The sequence below is a fragment of the Morchella importuna genome (assembly GCF_003444635.1).
Source record: "Morchella importuna strain M04M26 chromosome Unknown Morimp01GS013, whole genome shotgun sequence".
Lineage (NCBI taxonomy): Eukaryota > Fungi > Ascomycota > Pezizomycetes > Pezizales > Morchellaceae > Morchella > Morchella importuna.
In genome coordinates this window covers 563,167-579,192 of record NW_025763410.1, presented here as the reverse complement: position 1 = coordinate 579,192, position 16,026 = coordinate 563,167, and the positions used below count along the sequence as shown (strand labels likewise).

Sequence of the window (16,026 nt, the reverse complement as noted above, 5' to 3'; positions counted from 1 at the left end):
TCGCGATGAGATGAGGTGAGAAAATCAATTCCACGAAAGCTCTGAAAACCATCAAAGTACCGCTGCGTTAGCAAGATACCAGCTAGAAAGTTCTGATCACGGAAGAAAGCGGAACATGAAGAAGAGGAGAAGAAAGAGGTATATAGAAAAGAGCAAAAAAAAAAACACAAATCATGTTTCTTTCCTCTAATGGGGTCGTTGTTGGTTCTCCTCAGGGCTCTCTCTCTTTTGGGTTAAGAAGAGAGGGTAAAAAAAAAAAAAGAGCTCACCTCTTGACTTGCTAGTTGGTTGCCGTGTGTAGCGGTAAGAGGTCAGTTGAGCTCCTGTTCCTGTGGTCCTATTGACTGATAGATAAACACAGCCCTGTTCTCTTTCTCTTTCTCTTTTCTCAACAACTTTATCTCCACACCACAACAAAAATAATTAAAAAGAATTAACAGCAAGAAAGCGGCCCTGTTCTTGTTCTTGAAAATTCTTGGTCTCGCCTTTTTTTAATTTCCTTGGCCCAGCCCTGGATATATGAGAACAGGAGGCAATAACTAAGATAATAGTATATGGCGGGGGGTTGGAATGGATAAGAAGTGAAAGGGTTGAACGAGTGGGAAATGAGGCCGAGATAAGTAGATAGAAGGGATGATGGAAGAAGCGAAGAAAGTGGGGTGCCGGTAGTAGGTTAATGGAACGAAGTGGGGAGTAGTCGAGTTACTAGTGGTGAAAGGCTAGGAACTCCCGGGGAGAAATGAAGCAATCAAGAGAGCAAGTGTCCTTCTTGGTTGGATAGAGAAGATAGAGTAGGGTTGGTGGGGGAGAGAGAGAGAACGAACAATCGGTCTCTAAAGTAAAAGAATTGTTGAACAAGTGGTCACTCTTGCTTTCACTCTCTAACAACTCTCAATCACTTATCTGCGTTCTACCTCTCCCTTCGTTGAGAAAAAGAAAAGAAGGGGAAAAAAGGCAACTCTACGATGGAGACGGATATGAAGAAGCAACTCTTCTGGGAACACACGGGAACAAAACAGCCAAGTCCTCCTCCTTCATGTAGGTACGCTGTACTGTGAAAGTGAGAGAGAGAGAGAACTGTGCATCGCTTCACGCATCGACAACAACACCTTGAACGATATGTGCTCAGTAGGACATGATGTTTAGACACACTTTAACCCACCCCTCCCCAGCTTCCCCTTCCTTCCTTTCCCTCCCCCTAGAGTACGCTTTACCACTTGTGTTGCACCACTCCCTGGTTAGCTAGCCGAGCTGTCCACCCACCCAATCCACCCACCTAACCCTACTGACATCTCCGCAGAACATATCTCCGTAGGGATTATTCGATGCAAGCACTGCATGAGCATGAGCTTTTCCTTCTCCGTTTCTATGAACAGTAACTACATCCTGAGATCATAGTGAAGAACATCGACGAGACTGGTTTAGAACTGCTCTCTCTCTCTCCTTCCCTTTCCTAAAGGGTAGAATTGTTCCCTCTAGAAGCTTAAGCCCTAGATACTCTGGATCTCCTCCTCCTCTCCTTCATGCTCCACCAGTTAGTTGTAAGTATTGCCTGCTGCCATCACAACCATACAATCGATCAATTGAACGACAGCCAACAAAACCGCCCATCGCCCCCCATCCCATCCACAGCGAGTCCACAATCACAATGTTCATCACGGATGTACATGTAGATGCGTAGGGAGGTCTCCATTGTTCGATTGACCAGACCATAGAGACCCCCAATATCAATCATGCTGTCGTCAACACCTGATCATACTCTCGGGCTCATCTCCTCCTCTGGCTCTCCTCCCCTCTCTTCCCCCACCACCACCACCTCCTCCTCCTCTTATCCCCCTCCAATCACTCTTGTCGCGCGACTAGAAAAAAATAGAAAAAAATAATTATTTTCATCTCCACACGTGCATGTATCTATCGATTGAGTATATCCACTCCAAGTATATCACCACTAAGCGCGTTGTTTACCACCCAATTCCCCCTTCCCTTTCCTTCCCCTACCCCCACCACCCGCATACATATCTATATCTGCCTGTATGCCCGCCACCCACCCACTCCCCCGTTTCGTTTCCCTCCCCCAGCATCCACCATTCCCAATCTGTCCACCATCCCCATCCCCATCCCCATCCCATGGGTCCATTACCCCCCAACCCAAGCAACCACAGCTACTCTAACCCACAAACGCGTCCTGTGCGTGACCCCGGCTCCTCCGTGAGAAGCAGAACATTCATTCACCCTACCGCCTACCCTACCTGCGCTGCTCGAACATGAACATCGGAGACTGCATCAAACGCGCGCCCATCGTTCCTTCCCCCCCCCCCCCCCCCCTCCCCCTCCCCCTCCACCCCCGGGCGCATCGCGTCCACTGTCGTCTGCTCGCAACTACCCGCCCGTGTTTAGAAGCTCCAGCCTGAACAACCCTACTCCCGTCCCGAGTCACGTACATAACGTATGGTGATGATGATGAGGGGTACAGCAGCAGCAGCACCACCGACCGTACTTACAGCACCTGCCACCACCACCACCACCACCACCACCACCACCGCGCCGCGCCGCACCTCACCTACAGCAGCAACACTCAACTGTAGCTGTAGGGGCTAGTAGTACATCGAAAAGAAAAAAAAAAGGGTATCCCGTAGATGTGATGTATATTACCGCCCACCGCCAACAGGACCAGCGAACAACTCACCATAAGTTATCCGGTAGGCAGGTATAAGAAATACAGCAGGTGAAGAGCACGCAGCGCAGGAAGAAAAAAAAAAAACACGAACTTAGAGTACTTACATGTACTTACATACATTACCCCATGGCAATGGCCATCCCATCCCATCCCGGTTCCAATCCCCACGTATTCATCCATCCTCTCTGCCCTAGAATACCCTCAAATACCTTCTACCATACAAGCCCTACAAACCCCTTCGTGCCCTACAACATCCTCTAAACTCTCCAAACCCTACAAACCCTACCCCTAGCCCATCCCCGCGTCCTCGTCGCGCGCCTTATCTCCCATCTGCGCGGGCGGGCCACTCTCCTCCTCTACCAGCTAGCTAGCTAGCGTACCACCCATCCACCCATCCACCCCTCCCCATATCCGAGAGTGCCCTCCTTCCCCCCCCCCTCTTCCTCCTCCATATCGATAAGCCAGCCAGCCAACCCCATCAACCAACCATCGCGAACCAACCACCAACTGATCATGAACTGGCCAAACACGCGCACATACCAGCCAGCAAGCCAAAAAAGGAACTGCACCCCCCCCCCCCCCCCCACCGCTAGTCCGCACACGGCACGCTCGGACAGCCGGAACGGGGTGTGAGGGTGCGTCGGCGAGGCTGCTTTGGGCGTGGCTGGTGGGTGCCTGTGGTGTGGCGGGGCGCGTGGGTGGGCGCGTGGGTGCTTGTTGCTGGTAGGTAGAGTACCTACGGAACTGTACGGTAGGGCAGGGTGCACGTACGTGAATTGCGTGCAGAGTGAAGAGGAGCGTGCAGGAGAGAGAGCGTGCAGCAGGTGGCGGTGTGTGGTGGCGTGACTGACCGCTGGACAGTGTTTCTGGTTTATTTTTTTTTTCTTTTGGAGGTACTCAGAGTACATAGGGCTATGGGCTGAGTACGGTATGTAGCGGTTTCCATTGGGCGGTTGAGCAGTTAGAGTTACCAAGAGCTACTCTACATTAGAGGACACGGACGGAGCTCTATTTTTGTACAGCATATATCTACGTTTGTGGGCTTGTGCAGTGTGAATCTCCGGGTCGACGCGATAAAACTGACTGATATGATCGGTATCACTAAGACTACTCTAGCTAGTAAGGTATCGATTCCCAGGTCAGGTTCAGTTCAGTTCAGTTCAGTCCTAGCTACATAGCTAGAATAGAATAGAGTAGAGTAATGAAGTTAGCGGCAATTGACCACGAGCCAATAAGCACTAGAGATCCCATAGCTGTTGCTCTGCTGCCTGTTGCTGTTGTTGCCTCTTGTTGCCTGTTGTTGTTGTTGTTGTTGTTGCCCCCCCCAGCTAGTTACTCTACGAGTCTATTTTCTACCTGCGCTGTCTCTAGCTAGCTAGCTAGCTACCCTCTCTCTACACAGACCGCATTCCCAATATTTGCCTCCCCCCAAACGCTGGACAGACAGACAGCCAGTAGAGTGCATAGGAAAAGAAGCGCAACTTTCAACTCCAAGCGACCGGTACGTTCCGCCTATTCTGTCCCTACAGGCTACATACTCTACTCTCTGACAAACGCTGTGATCTGATCGGCTGTTTCCACAGTCCTGGGTTAGGTTAGAGTACCGCCAAAACTCGAAAAATTGGCTATCTCCGGCCAGGGATTATCACTCGAGTGATTGGTTGAATGGCATTGATCTGCATCAGAAGTTTCCCATACAAGTAATTTTGATCTCTGGAAGCTAGCCAATTTTTCGAGTTATGGCGGTAGAGTAGAGTAGGCGCCATATCGCACTCTACCCAGATTGGACACACCCTCCCCCCAAATCCCCCCATCCAGGGACTCGACCGAGGGAAAAATGTGGTAGAGATCCCAGATGATCGATTTTTCCCCTGTAATGATGATATCATAAGCTCCGTCGTTGCTTGCTTCTTGTTGCTTTTGGCAACAGCAAAAAAGTTGTTTTACTTGTTTTGTTTTTTTTGCTTGTTTTTTCATGTTTTTTTTTTTTTTTTTTTGTTTACACCTCTCTTTTCAATCGATCGATTGGTAGGTGGGTAGAAGTACCCATAGACCTACCATGGATCGTTCGTACCGTACCTACATACGTGCGTTCGTGCTTCTTGCAGGACAGGACTAAAGCAGAGAGCAGCACACGTTCCCGGGAACAGGACCACAAACCACAAGGACGGAAACATCGTGGTCTGTTCGCCGGTAACAGCCGGTGCGTGATGGACATGTGCACCCTCCGGCCCCTTAGGGCTTCGGGCTCAGGGTATGAACGATTGAGATCAGAGAAGAAGGCAGGTCCGTTTCGTTTCGTTTCCGGATCGCCAGGGACCACGATAGTTTGGTGGGTGGTGCGTTTCCGTCGGCGAAAGGTGCTGTTTATTGTTAGTTTTGTGGTTCTAAGCCGAAAGCAGCAAGAGCAGCTGTTTCTTTGCGGAAACCCCAACCCCTGTTTCTGTCTGTTTGTGGGCGCCGGCCGAGCCGTTTTGTGTTCTACCTATTCAATCTGGCTGTGTCTATTCCATCTCTGGCTGTGTGTTCTGTATGCAGGGCCCGCACCGACCCCAACACAGTAGAGTACCGACACAGGGGCAGAATAATGGAGCGCGAGCAGGACAGGCCTAGTGTGAACGCACGGGCACATAATTTCTTCTGCGCGAAATTCTAGAAGATTGTTTTGTTTCATTTCCTTTCCAATACGCCCACTATGCCCATGCCCGGCCCCAGCTAGAGGGTGTAATTTCCTGGGCTTCGGGATCGCGTGACGCCGGGTGGATCTTTGGGGGGCGTGGGTATGGACAGGGCAAGGGGGGGAAGAGAAGATTGGAAGTGTTCTCTTTTTAATTTCGGCGGTTTTGACGGTGGTGGTATGGGCTGGGATGGGGGGGGGAGATGGCAGCGGGAATTTGGGACTCGATCAGCTTGGGGGTTATTTTGGATTCTTGGGGGTGGCTAATTACCTGTAATTGGGGTTGGAATTGGCTGCTGCTGAAGTGGGATAAGTTTCTTGGGGGGAAAGATTGGTGTACTAGCTGTGGCGTTGAGAGATATTGGGGGAGATGGGGGGAAGGATGGGGGAGATGAAGGTGTGTGCGATAGAGTAGCGGTGGTGCGTGTTCTGGAAGAATACTACGACTAGCATGTAATTATAATGTTAACCTTCTCCTCGGGACGCAGCTCTCCGGAGAATTATCATAGCACACTCACTGATATCTCCAAACTCCGGATCCAATCAACGGTACTTCCAAGCCCAATTTCCATCTTGATCGCAAGAACATCGAGTGATACCCCATGCCCTCCTCTAGCCCTACCGATAGAAGTCACAGGCTCTCACTCGAGACTGAGAGAGACCGGGGGGGCAGTACACGGTGTAACCGCTTGTACATAAACTGCACTTGCACTTCTCCTGAGTCACCGTTGCCATTGTGCTTTTTGGAGACGAGTGTGCCTTATGTTGTAAGATCTGACGGAGACTTATGGAACCAAAAAGGCGGTGCGGTGATCATGACTAGAAGTAATACCGCCTAGCTGTATACGGGTGCAAAAGGCGAACCAGCTCAGTCGGCTGAAGTTGGCTGCGGACGTAGAGGATCATGGTTCATCACTCGCAGCGCCACAAAGACCAACGTTCTTGCACTTTCGTATTAGAGGTGCTGAGCCTTTTTTGTTGCATCTGAGAAGAGAGGTCGATACACAGCATCGCCGGCGGGCTGGGGAGTAGTACTATAGTGCGAGCCGGTACCCGTGTCAGGGCCGGGCACTGCTATGGTGTTGATACGGTATGGTTTGTTCTCAGAGATGTAAAGAGTCAAGGACGTAGAAATGTATTGTATGAACAGATGAGTAGAAACACAAAGAGGGAGAGAAACTTCCCTCTTTGTTTACAGCTATGGTTTAGAGAACACAATGGCTCCAAGACAAAAGGACAGATACAACAAGCTCGGAACCACGTCCAAACGACATGTTAAGGAACCGTTTAACATATAATGTAATCGTTAGCAATCATCCACCATCACAATGACTTGCTGCGATTATTGTAATATCTTTTTTTGTTGTTGTTGTTGTTTAATTTATTGAAATTATTATAACATAGTTGGTAGGATTTTGATTTAATTCGCAGGTTTACATATAACCCCGTGCTGTATATCTACTACATTTCTTTGTATGAGATTTTCTGGATGAGTGCGGGGATTGACCAGACCCGAAGTTCGCCTGATGCCACCATGCCTAGCTAGGCCTCAAGTTGGTTAAACAATCAACAGCGTAAGGGATACCAAATTAAAGCAAGCCCAACCCGCCCCATACACAGCCGCACGCAAGACCGCCGACACAACAACCCGGGCACTACCAATCCCCACACGACCCCAAGCCCCATCAAAGGTACGCTTACGACAACCACCATCTACATCTACGCCCAGCTACTTAGCTAGAACCAGAACACAGCAACCCCCCATATTTAACACCCACAAAAGTTCCACGCCCAGCAAATACATCCAGCTCTGTACGTGTTTGCTTTTGCCAATCATAACATCATCTCATCCCATCCATGGCCCTGTCATGTAATTTACGTCATGAGACATCACTCGGCGCTAGGTGTCGTCATGTCAGGAAAGCTCATTCCCACCGTCCCAGCCCGCGCGTACCCAGGACCACCCTATCCTACGTTACAGCCCCGTTGTGTCGGTTCTTCATGTGTGGTTATACTTGGAGTCCTGAATAGAGGGGGGGGGGATGGTATCGGGTTGGTAGGCGTCCATATATTGGGAAATACCTAATTAAATCGGACTATATCGCTAGAGTACGCGTGTATACATGTACTCGTATCTTCCTGTGCAGCTAGTACTCGGGAACAATTACAAAGAGGTAGGATGAGGGTCTAGAGTTACGTTCACTGCGGACACAGCCATTTCCAACATTTTCTTGCCTACGCACAATTAAGCAAGCAGGAGAAGGCGCTAGCAAGAAGGGATGAATGACCGCTCTGCAAGAAACATTATTTATGCAACCACGCCATCAAGGCAAGAAATGTTCCCGACTAACCACATGTATGGTACGTACTTCTCCATGTAGAACGCGCATGCAATACCAAATTAGCCGGCGCAAAAATAAGCTGCACACACCGGTACTTGTGCGTAGCAACAGCAGCAGCAGTACTTACAAACCTGGAGAGTTTGGCTTACAAGCACAAGAGATACATATATTAGATTCCCGGCGTCATTATGGATATATACTGGAGTGGCATTCGTAGGCGCGGTGGCTGTGTTGGACCCGTGGGGATTTGATTAGGCAGAAATCGACAATTCATCCCAGGACGTATAGTCTAGTGTCAACGTATGGAGTGTGGTATGAACATGCGCACAACCTAATCAATCTAATCGCGGTAATCTAATCAGACAGCCCATCTAATCAGATCATCTTATCACCACCACTCCCCGTAGACCTCGCCCCCGCAAAATCCACACACTACCAGCCCTCCCCTCCCCAAAAGTCCACCACCATGGCACCCCCACGCCGCCCGCCGCTAACCCACTTCCTCAGCATCCCACTACACACCCCCGCCGCACTCCCCACCCTCCAAACCACCCTCACCACCCTCACCACCCTCCTCTCCCCGCACCTCCCCCCCGCCGCAATCCGCCCCGCAGTCACCCTGCACCTGACCCTCGGCGTCATGTCCCTCCCCACCCCCGAGCAGCTCCAATCCGCAACCTCATTCCTCTCATCCCTCGACCTCCCCGCAATCCTCCGCTCCACGACGCCCACCCCCGCCCCCACCCCCGTAGCCCAAGCACCCATAGAAGAAGGCCAACCACCCCCGCCACCACTAAAAATCACCCTCCGCAACCTCACCTGCCTCGGCCCCCCGCAGCGCGCCACAGTCCTCTACACCGCGCCGCACGACGCCAGCGGCCGTCTCCCGCGCTTCGCGGAACACATCCGCTCCCTCTTCTCTGCTGCAGGGCTCCTGGTGCCCGAGACGCGGCCGCTGCTGCTGCATGCCACTGTCGTGAACACGGTGTACATCCGCGGGCGGGGGCGCGGGCGGGGGCGCGGCGAGCGGGTGACGTTTGATGCGGCCGAGGCGCTGGAGTGGGGGCGGGGGCGGGTGTTTGCCGAGGACGTGGAGGTTGCGGGGGTGTGTATTTGTAGGATGGGGGAGGCGAGGGTGGGCGGTGTGAGTCAGGGGTATTTGGAGGTGGCGAGGGGGGTGCTGGGGGGTGCAGGGTGATGGGTTGGGGGCGGAGGAGGAGGAGGAGGAGAAACTTGGGGTTTGGATGTTGAGGGGAGATATACCAGAAACGAAGAGAGGACTTGGGTTGTAGTTTTGACTTGACCAGATAAAAGATCATTTCTGTCTTTTTTCGGCGACGAGTGAGGAGTTGTGTTTCTGGTGCCGAGTGCTGCCCAATGACGCTCCCGTGTAAATGCCCAGCCCCAACACCAACACCATACCAAACACTGCTACTTACCACCTCCACGGCGATTGTTTCAAAGGTAATACCACATAGTCCTGTATCTAAGAACTCAGCAGCTGGCTAGCCTAATCTTGGTAGTACATACATATTCCTCGCGAGACCACATCTGCCTACTACACTAGCTACCGGTATTGGCTGCCCTTTATATCCACGTCTCCAGGTTCAACACCGGCTATAGTACCGACGAGTTATAAAGAATGTGAAGGAAGTAACTACTTAGTAGGAGAAATGAACTAGTGAAAGCGAGAACAACGGCCGAATGATGGTGATGATGAGGATGAATATGGGGAGGAGTAAGTACTTAGGCGACATCGAAGCTATTGTCCACCCACCTGTTTCCTACCTCCCTCTTCTACGCACGTACGTATATACCTATCGACCCGATTGGTTATTTTAGAGTAGATCGCACGTCTTATCGAGTGATATTCTGTGATTCCAATTACCATATCCTTTTACGATTGACTAAGTAATTCATAATTCATTAACCGTGCATGTGCGCACATCCTTCTACGAAAACACTTACCTACCCGCCACACCACAACGCTCCAACCCGCTTACTACATCGCGTGGTAGCTGAATCTACTCCAACAGCGGCCTTTTCACCGTCCAATGTTCACGAAAAGCAAGACAAAATAAGCACCAAAACGTAAACACCATGCGTGTGAATATTGATGGAGCCGGCTACATGTACACGTATATATTTATCTAAGTAGCTAGCAGCAGCCACAAACCATGATATCCACCCACCCACATGCACACCTTGGAAACAGAACCCTCTATGAAACAAACGCCCATGAATGCAGATGCAAGAAAAGAAAAAAATCTCCAAAAAATAGAACAATACAACTAATGCCAACCACAACTCAAACTAATTCTGTGAGTTATAAAACAGGCTTGATATCTTAATGTATAACCATAAACCTTTCCCGTCTGACTTTGACAGCTTAGTGTCCCTTGCCAGGTGCACCACCTCCTGGAGCACCACCTGGAGGACCGCCAGGACCACCATGACCTCTCTTACCCCTACCATGGCCTCTCTTTCCTCCCCTCCCCTTTCCACGTTTTCCACCCCATCCTCTTCCTCCTCCTCCATGCTTTCCACCCGGACCACCCGGACCACCCGGACCACCCGGACCACCTGGACCACCTGGACCACCTGGACCACGTCCGCCGGCCGAAGGCTCTGTGCCAGAGCCCGGAGCGCCTGGAAGAGGAGCAGCACCTGGAGATCCGGGGGCTGGGGCGCCTGGGTTACCCGAAGCACCGCCGGGGGGACCAGCTGGAGCACCGCCTGGAGCACCGCCGGGGGCACCACCTGGAGCGCCACCTGGAGCACCGCCGGGGGCACCACCTGGAGCACCACCTGCGGCATCGTCTGCATCTGGGGCATCGTCTGCACCGCCAGCAGCCTCATCTGCTGGAGCGGCCTCATCTGCACCGCCAGCAGCCTCATCGGCTGGGGCGGCTTCACCTGCCGGGGCGGCCTCATCGGCTGGGGCGGCCTCGTCCCCTGGAGCGGCTTCATCTCCTGGAGCATCAGCTGCTGCGTCTGGAGCGCCTGGAGCGCCCTTCGGTGCACCACCGGGAGCACCACCTGCTGCATCTGGAGCACCTGGAGCGCCTGGGGCACCCGGAGCACCACCGGAAGGAGCACCTTTTGCATCTGGAGCCGGAGCACCCGGAGCACCCGGAGCACCTGTGGCACCCTTCGAATCTTTTGGCGCACCGCCGGGAGCACCACCTGCTGCGTCTGGGGCACCGCCGGGAGCGCCTGGAGCACCTGGAGCACCCTTTGGCGCACCGCCGGGAGCGCCGCCAGGAGCGCCGCCTGCTGCATCTGGGGCACCAGCTGCTGCGTCTGGAGCATCATCTGCTGCGTCTGGAGCACCGGGAGCGCCTGGAGCGCCTGGGGCACCTTTAGCATCTTTTGGTGCACCACCTGGAGCACCGCCGGGAGCTCCAGCTGCTGCGTCTGAAGCGCCTGGAGCACCTGGAGCACCTGGGGCGCCGCCGGGAGCGCCTGGAGCACCGCCTGGAGCACCGCCGGGAGCGCCTGGAGCACCGCCTGGAGCACCGCCGGGGGCACCTTTTGCACCGCCTGCCGCATCTGGGGCCGGAGCACCTGGAGCGCCTGGAGGAGGAGCACCCGGAGTACCCGCGGCACCCTTTGAATCTTTTGGTGCACCGCCGGGAGCACCACCTGCTGCGTCTGGGGCGCCCGGAGCACCCGGAGCACCTGGGGCACCTGGAGCGCCCTTAGCTGCGTCTGGGGCACCTGGAGCCCCCGGAGCGCCCGGAGCACCACCGGGAGGAGCACCTGGGGCACCGCCTGGGGCACCACCTGGAGCACCACCGGGAGCGCCCCCAGGAGCACCTTTTGCACCTGGAGCCGGAGCACCCGGAGCACCCGGAGCACCCGGAGCGCCAGGAGCACCCTTACCATCTTTCGGCGCACCACCCGGAGCACCACCAGCCGCGTCTGGAGCAGGAGCACCCGGGGCACCCGGAGCTCCGGGGGCACCCTTTGCACCCCCGGCGCGCCTCCAGCAGGAGCAGCACCGCCCTCCGCACCGCCTGGTGCGGCCTCGTCGGCCGGCGCTTCTTCGTCTCCTGGTGCCGCTTCGTCTCCTGGTGCCGCTTCATCAGCTGGTGCTGCGTCGTCGCCCGGGGCGGCAGCAGCGCCTTTGGCAGCGTCTGGTGCTGGGGCGCCGGGTGCTGGTGCTGGTGCTCCACGGCGTAACTTGATCATCGTACCGCCGGATGTGGATACTGTATCATGACGGTGGTGTTAGTCAAGTCTCAAGACAGATTAAAAATTCAAGGCTTCGAAGAGCCAGAGGTATTGAGGAATTGAATTAACTTACATTCACTGCGTCTGTAGCTGGGCGCTCCGGCCTGTCCAAGGCTTTTGTTCTCGCGCCATTCCTTTGACGCGGGGGCTGCGGAGACGGTTACCGTTTGGAGGCAGGTAAGGCCAATGAGTGTGATTGGGGCTAGGAATTTCATGTTGGAAGGGGACTGGAATTATGTGAGGTAATGACAGGAATACTGTGTTTTGTCAAAAAACGCAGAGTTGGGGAGGGAGGGACCTGGAAGGTCGAAACGAGTGTGTATAAAAAGAGTGAATGAATGAAAGAATGTAGGAATTAAAAGAGTGAAAAATGAGCCAGCATTAATCCGACGTGATAGTCCTGCTATAGGTAGGATATAAGAGAAAAAACCGGAGCACGATGGAGTTCCAGGTGTTTGCTTACACTAACAACATCGGGGCTGGGGGTTGGGGGGAAGCAATCATATATATACGGCTAGCCAGAACAAATTATGTTCATCTCTAGTCGGAGAATGCAGCTCGATTACCAACAATTTACATGCAGTAGACACCGAGTCTGGATGATCATGTTTGAGGACCAAGAGCGACATTAAAGCTTGTCCGCACAGCAACACCTAAGGCCAAGCTAGGTGAACGTCTTGGTAGCTGATCCATACCTCCTCCCACCACGGCGGCGTGTGTAGCTGTGGTTTATGCGTATATTTCCACCCCACATCGTCGATACTTGTAGCGTAGTCGGCCCGGTGAGCAAGAAGTTATGTTCCGGCGAAGCTCCTACGTGCGGGATGTCCGCCCTATATGGAATGTATTATTATGTCTATGGGTTATCTGATCGAATATGTATTACCCTTACTCTAGCTACCCCGATAGCGGCAAGATGCGGCGCTGGCCAGTATGGGGCTGATAGATATATGTATGTATATATATATGCGCTCCGGAGCCTCAGAAGTGCCCGGGTTCGGACTCGCGGTCCGTTTCGTTTCAGCCTTATTACTTGACTGCCTTGAACTGTTTCCTTGGTAAACAGTACACCGGGGATCACGTGAATCCAGGGATCATTCGCATTTAAACCGAGAGTAGAAATTCTAAGCTGAGAACATAAAATCTCAAGTCTTCGTTAGATATTTCTTATATCAGGACATGTCCTGCCCCAGCTCACCAAATCTTATGTTGCCTTCAACCTGGAGCTGGTAGCAGGACACACACATAGTGTAGCGATCCGTCACCGAAGAACATACTGTGACGTACAGTGAATGTATATATAAACCTGTATTACTGCGATTCATCATGTATCAGCAATGTATATGTAACACAAATCTCTAAGGACCTACCCTACACATCAAGATGGGATGGAATATGGTAAGGATTCCCGGCCTTGACCGTCGGTAAACTTAGTTACGAAGCACCCAGAAAAAACAACAGCTACTTAACTATAAAGGTACAGAAGTAAGTAAGGCCACCCAAACAGGCCGTGATTGGATGCAGATTGCTTATTGTACCTTGTGTTTACCGACCATAATTTCGGGGGTGGTGGCGTGAATGACAGTTCATCATTTAACAAAAAGTTGAGTGTATACGGTACGGTAAAGGACGAGGCGGAGATCCTGGTAACCTTTTCCCCCGGGGTCGTTACACTCATGTACGTGTCTAGAGTAGGTACAGTGGCAGCAGGCTGGTCTGGTCTAGAATCCTACATATGTGGCGTAAGTACAATAGAAGCTTTGAGTTTTGAGCAATTTGAGCACTCGATACTTGCGTCTTCGGATGCTTTTTGGGGGACCTGGCCAGTGGCTACATCATCATGTAGAGTAGAGTAGAGTAGCCAGTTGCAACGATATCCGACGACTCAATAAGCGCGCTATGTACGTAGAGTAGTTCTAGAGTAATCGAACCCCACTATGGTGTAAGGACTGCAGGATGCAGGACTCTGGCTAAATGATGTGAGGGTCCGATTTTTCTTCTTTTCTCAAGAGATGAAGCTCGTCATTAAAGAGATGGATGATGAAGTTGAACGTGGAACGGCTACATCTCGTGGACTGCATGCACGTGTTTCACTAGAGTACTCTGCTGTTATCCCGGCCACACGTGTTTTTCTGTAGCCAACCTTATTCAACTAGTGCTACTTGACATTTTCAACAACCATAAACTCCCACGAAACAACCCCTCCAAACAAATCCCCCAAAACCACAAAACCACACAAACAAACCCCCCAAAACCTACTTCTGCATGCCATCAATAACCCTTTTCAGCACCTCGTTATCCACCCTACACCCCGCCCCCGCCCCCGCTCCCTCCGCATCACTCGGATAGCAGAACCCGTTCCAGAGCTCCAGCACAATCTCAAACATGTCCTTATGTTCCTGCCGCTGCGCGTTCAGCGCCTTCAAGAGCGCATAGGCCTCCGTGCAGGGCGTCGTGTTCCGGATATTCGACGTCCGGCAGGTGTCTGAACAAGCGCCTGGTGTTGCTGTTGTTGTTGTTGTTGTGGTTGGTGGTGCCTGTAGCGAGGAGGAGGAGGAGGCTGTTTGTGTCGTCGTGTCTACGGTTGTGAAAGCCGGACTACTAGTAGCCTGCTGCTGCGCTTGTGTGGTGCTGGTAATGGTGGCGCTTGCGCTTTCGTCTCCAGATCCCATTGGCAAGGAAAAGTCAAACTGGAGAAAACCGATCATTAACAAACCAAACCAAACACACAAGCTACAAAGCAAAAACAAAACAAAAAAACAAAAACAATATGAAAGGCAAAGTAGCTTTTTAATTACCGGCTGCTCAATGAACTCGGAAATGTCAAACATGTTATCAAAGTCTTGGATCATTGGCTCCATCAGATTCATGGAAAAGTCTAGTGCTGGGGTTTCGTTAACAGCGCCAGCTGCTGCTGTGGCAGGGCCGGCAGCAGTAGCAGTAGCAGCATCAGCCCTGAATTCCGGGATATCGATATCTAGATCTAACTGCGACAGATCCAGAGACTCGATCCCCGGTGGTACAGCCAGCGCCTCACCTTCCCCCTCCAACCCTGCCGTTATTCCCGGGAAACCGAACTGCTGCTGGCCAGCAGAACCACCACCACCAAATGCAACACCACCACCACCACCACCACCACCACCACCACCACCACCACCACCACCAACACCACACCCATTATCAGGCACCACCACCACCCCACCATCACCACCGCCACTCGCCGCACTCCCAGCTCTCAAGCCTCTCAACCTCCTCTCCACCTCCTCCCTCCTAACCCCCATCTCCGCCAAAATCTCTCGCAACATATTGTTCTCCTCAATGACCTTCCTCGCAGCCCTCTGCAGCTCCACGTCCGCCTGGACGCCCAGCTCCTGGCATCTCTTCCACCTCGCCTCCAAATCCTCCAAGTACTCTCTCCTGCGGGCGCGCGAGCGGCGCTGATTTTCACGGATACGGTGGAGGCGCGGATCCTACAGTACAGCACGTGTGTAACAGAAAAACCCGTCGAGTCAATAAAATGTGGTGCCTCAATAATAATAATAGCGGCGGCGGGGGGGGGGGGGTATGGGGATGTTGGGATGAATAGGGCAATAGGGCACGTGCTCATTTACCTCTTTTGAACCGCCTCCGTCACTGTCGGTTGTTCTTCGGGAAGCCATGGATCTGGAACCTGGAGGTCACTGTCACAACTGCCTTACCAGCAGGACCAAAAAAACAAGCTGTGTGAGAAAAAAAGAAAATGGCGAGGAGTGGTAAAGAGTGGGGGGGGGGGGGGGACCAACCAAAGCCTCCGAGTGACATTCCAGTCTTTGCTTAGTCAGCACTCTAATCTACTTGAGAGGACAAGTGATATCTGGTGATAGTGGTAAACGGGATAGTAGCAAGATTGATCATTGGCCTTGAGGCGTACATGCTTCTGGAACATATTAACATGCAAGGTCACAGTAGGGGACTATCGGGTAGCAGCTCACAGACATTGCATTTCACTGTGGGTGCTCGCCGGTACCAAAGGCCGCACCCACGCCGGCAACGTGCTCGATTGTTTGGCTCCGACTCTACCCCTAACCCTGTGGAATATGTACATACCCCTAACC

General features: G+C 52.6%; 3 protein-coding genes across 3 annotated transcripts; 1 reads left to right on the top strand and 2 right to left on the bottom strand.

Annotated features, from left to right (window-relative positions):
- Nucleotides 1–9,073: 9,073 nt before the first annotated feature.
- LAJ45_05066 (uncharacterized protein) lies at nucleotides 9,074–9,378 on the top strand (the record flags this gene model as incomplete). Its single annotated transcript, XM_046114639.1, has 2 exons — nucleotides 9,074–9,160; nucleotides 9,220–9,378. 2 exons carry the CDS (start codon nucleotides 9,074–9,076, stop codon nucleotides 9,376–9,378), a joined length of 246 nt encoding a protein of 81 aa, XP_045972188.1.
- A 631-nt stretch (nucleotides 9,379–10,009) lies between these two features.
- Nucleotides 10,010–12,147, bottom strand: LAJ45_05065 (uncharacterized protein; the record flags this gene model as incomplete). Its single annotated transcript, XM_046114638.1, has 2 exons — nucleotides 10,010–11,910; nucleotides 12,006–12,147. 2 exons carry the CDS (start codon nucleotides 12,145–12,147, stop codon nucleotides 10,010–10,012), a joined length of 2,043 nt encoding a protein of 680 aa, XP_045972187.1.
- A 2,040-nt stretch (nucleotides 12,148–14,187) lies between these two features.
- Nucleotides 14,188–15,591, bottom strand: LAJ45_05064 (uncharacterized protein; the record flags this gene model as incomplete). Its single annotated transcript, XM_046114637.1, has 3 exons — nucleotides 14,188–14,622; nucleotides 14,731–15,402; nucleotides 15,544–15,591. 3 exons carry the CDS (start codon nucleotides 15,589–15,591, stop codon nucleotides 14,188–14,190), a joined length of 1,155 nt encoding a protein of 384 aa, XP_045972186.1.
- Between the last annotated feature and the right edge of the window lie 435 nt (nucleotides 15,592–16,026).